Here is a 1,524-nt window from a genome sequence, read left to right as displayed (position 1 = left end):
AAAAAAAAAAAACCAAAAAAAAAAAGTCATCTTCCTCCCCAACCCCCTTCTGATTCCCCAGGCTGATGTGATGGCGGACAAGGTACCCCGCTGCCCTGTTTGTACTGGCGTTGTGAAACCCGACATTGTGTTTTTTGGGGAGCCACTGCCTGCAAGGTTCTTACTCCATGTGGCTGACTTTGCTTTGGCAGATCTGCTACTCATTCTTGGGACATCCCTGGAGGTTTGTTGAAAGGCTTGTGGGGATGGGTGTGGAGGGCGGTGTGGAGGGCTAGGGCCTGGATGACGGTGCCACCTTTTCAGCTCAGTAGAGTCACTGGTTGTGACATTTGGGGTTTGAGAGCAGTGGTTGTATAGGAGGGCATTAGGGTGTAGTGAAAGGTTAGCCATGGGGCAGGGCTGAAAGAACTGATCTGGGCACAGAGCTGTACTATGGGACGAAGAGCACATGGCGGTCCTGAAGTGACCTTTGGTGGGAGAAGGTTGGCTGCAGCATCAGCAGTTAGCTGCCTCGGGGCAGTACGAGGACCAGTGGGGTTGGGGTCTGCATGCAGGTATGCTTGTGGCTCTGTATGGAGATGACCACTGATCTGCATCTGAGTCTGAAGGCCAGCGAGTTTCCAAAAGGTGTAAAGAGACTGGAGCCCATCTGTAGACACAGGGGCAGGAGATCCAAAAAGCTCTGTTCAGGAGGCCAGATGTGCAGAGGCTGAGGTCTGTGCACTCAGCCTGTCACTGTTACAGTATGATGTGATTGATGTGAACCAGGCCCGTCTGGTGCTTTAGACCACTAAAGTGAGATTCAAAATTAAAGCACCATTATCGGTGGTGTGCATGGAAGTGTCAGAGTAAATGAATATTGTGGCATGGGCAGTGGAGGGTGACATTGCGATGCAGCTGTTTTTGAGCCTTATCAGTAGGTCTCAATAAAGAGGTAAGGCTTTCTGCTTAATGTTTGGCGGGGTACCCCACAGTGGCCTGCAGTGAGGCCAGGGCCATGGAGATACAACTGGGAAGTCTGATGCTCTGGCTTTCTGCTGAAAAGGCTCCTGTGGGCTGTGCTGTGGATTGGCCAGGACAGGACTCAGCAAAGGATGGTCCTGGCAGGTGGCTAGGTAAACCAGCAGAGGCCCATGGCTGTGGGTGTAAAGACAGAGGGCATTATGCCATGTAGGATATGGGAGAGAATGAGCTACCACAGAACTAGAGTGTGTGTGCCCTGTTCCCATCGCGTGGGTTTGAGGATACCAGTTCAGCCAAATACCTTACAAAGGTATCTGGTAGCAAAGGTATAATACCTTATAAAGGTATAAAGTAGCAAAATGTGGGTGTGGGAAGTAGAGTCAGGAGGGACCTGAGGAAGGACCCGAGTGAAAGGTGAGCAATTAGAAGATTCCAGAGTGCTGTCATAGATACAGGGTTGGAAGGAAGGACAGACTTGGATGGGGGTAGAGGGGCAGTCAGGGGCCAAAGGGTTGGGCCCTCTGGTCTGTGGTACTCGGTATATGGGCCCTCTGGTCTGTG

General features: G+C 51.6%; 1 protein-coding gene across 1 annotated transcript in view; it reads left to right on the top strand.

Annotated features, from left to right (window-relative positions):
• Positions 1-1,524, top strand: part of Sirt3 (sirtuin 3) — a 22,581-nt gene that overhangs the window by 16,102 nt on the left and 4,955 nt on the right. The window contains exon 4 of the mRNA XM_029536067.1: positions 27-223. Within this exon, the coding sequence (XP_029391927.1) occupies positions 27-223 (197 nt within the window). The remainder of the gene's footprint in view (positions 1-26; positions 224-1,524) is intronic.

This window comes from Mus pahari, chromosome 1, assembly GCF_900095145.1.
Source record: "Mus pahari chromosome 1, PAHARI_EIJ_v1.1, whole genome shotgun sequence".
Classification (NCBI taxonomy): Eukaryota; Metazoa; Chordata; class Mammalia; order Rodentia; family Muridae; genus Mus; species Mus pahari.
Note: the sequence above shows the minus strand (reverse complement) of the source record. Positions and strands in the feature narration are given on the sequence as shown.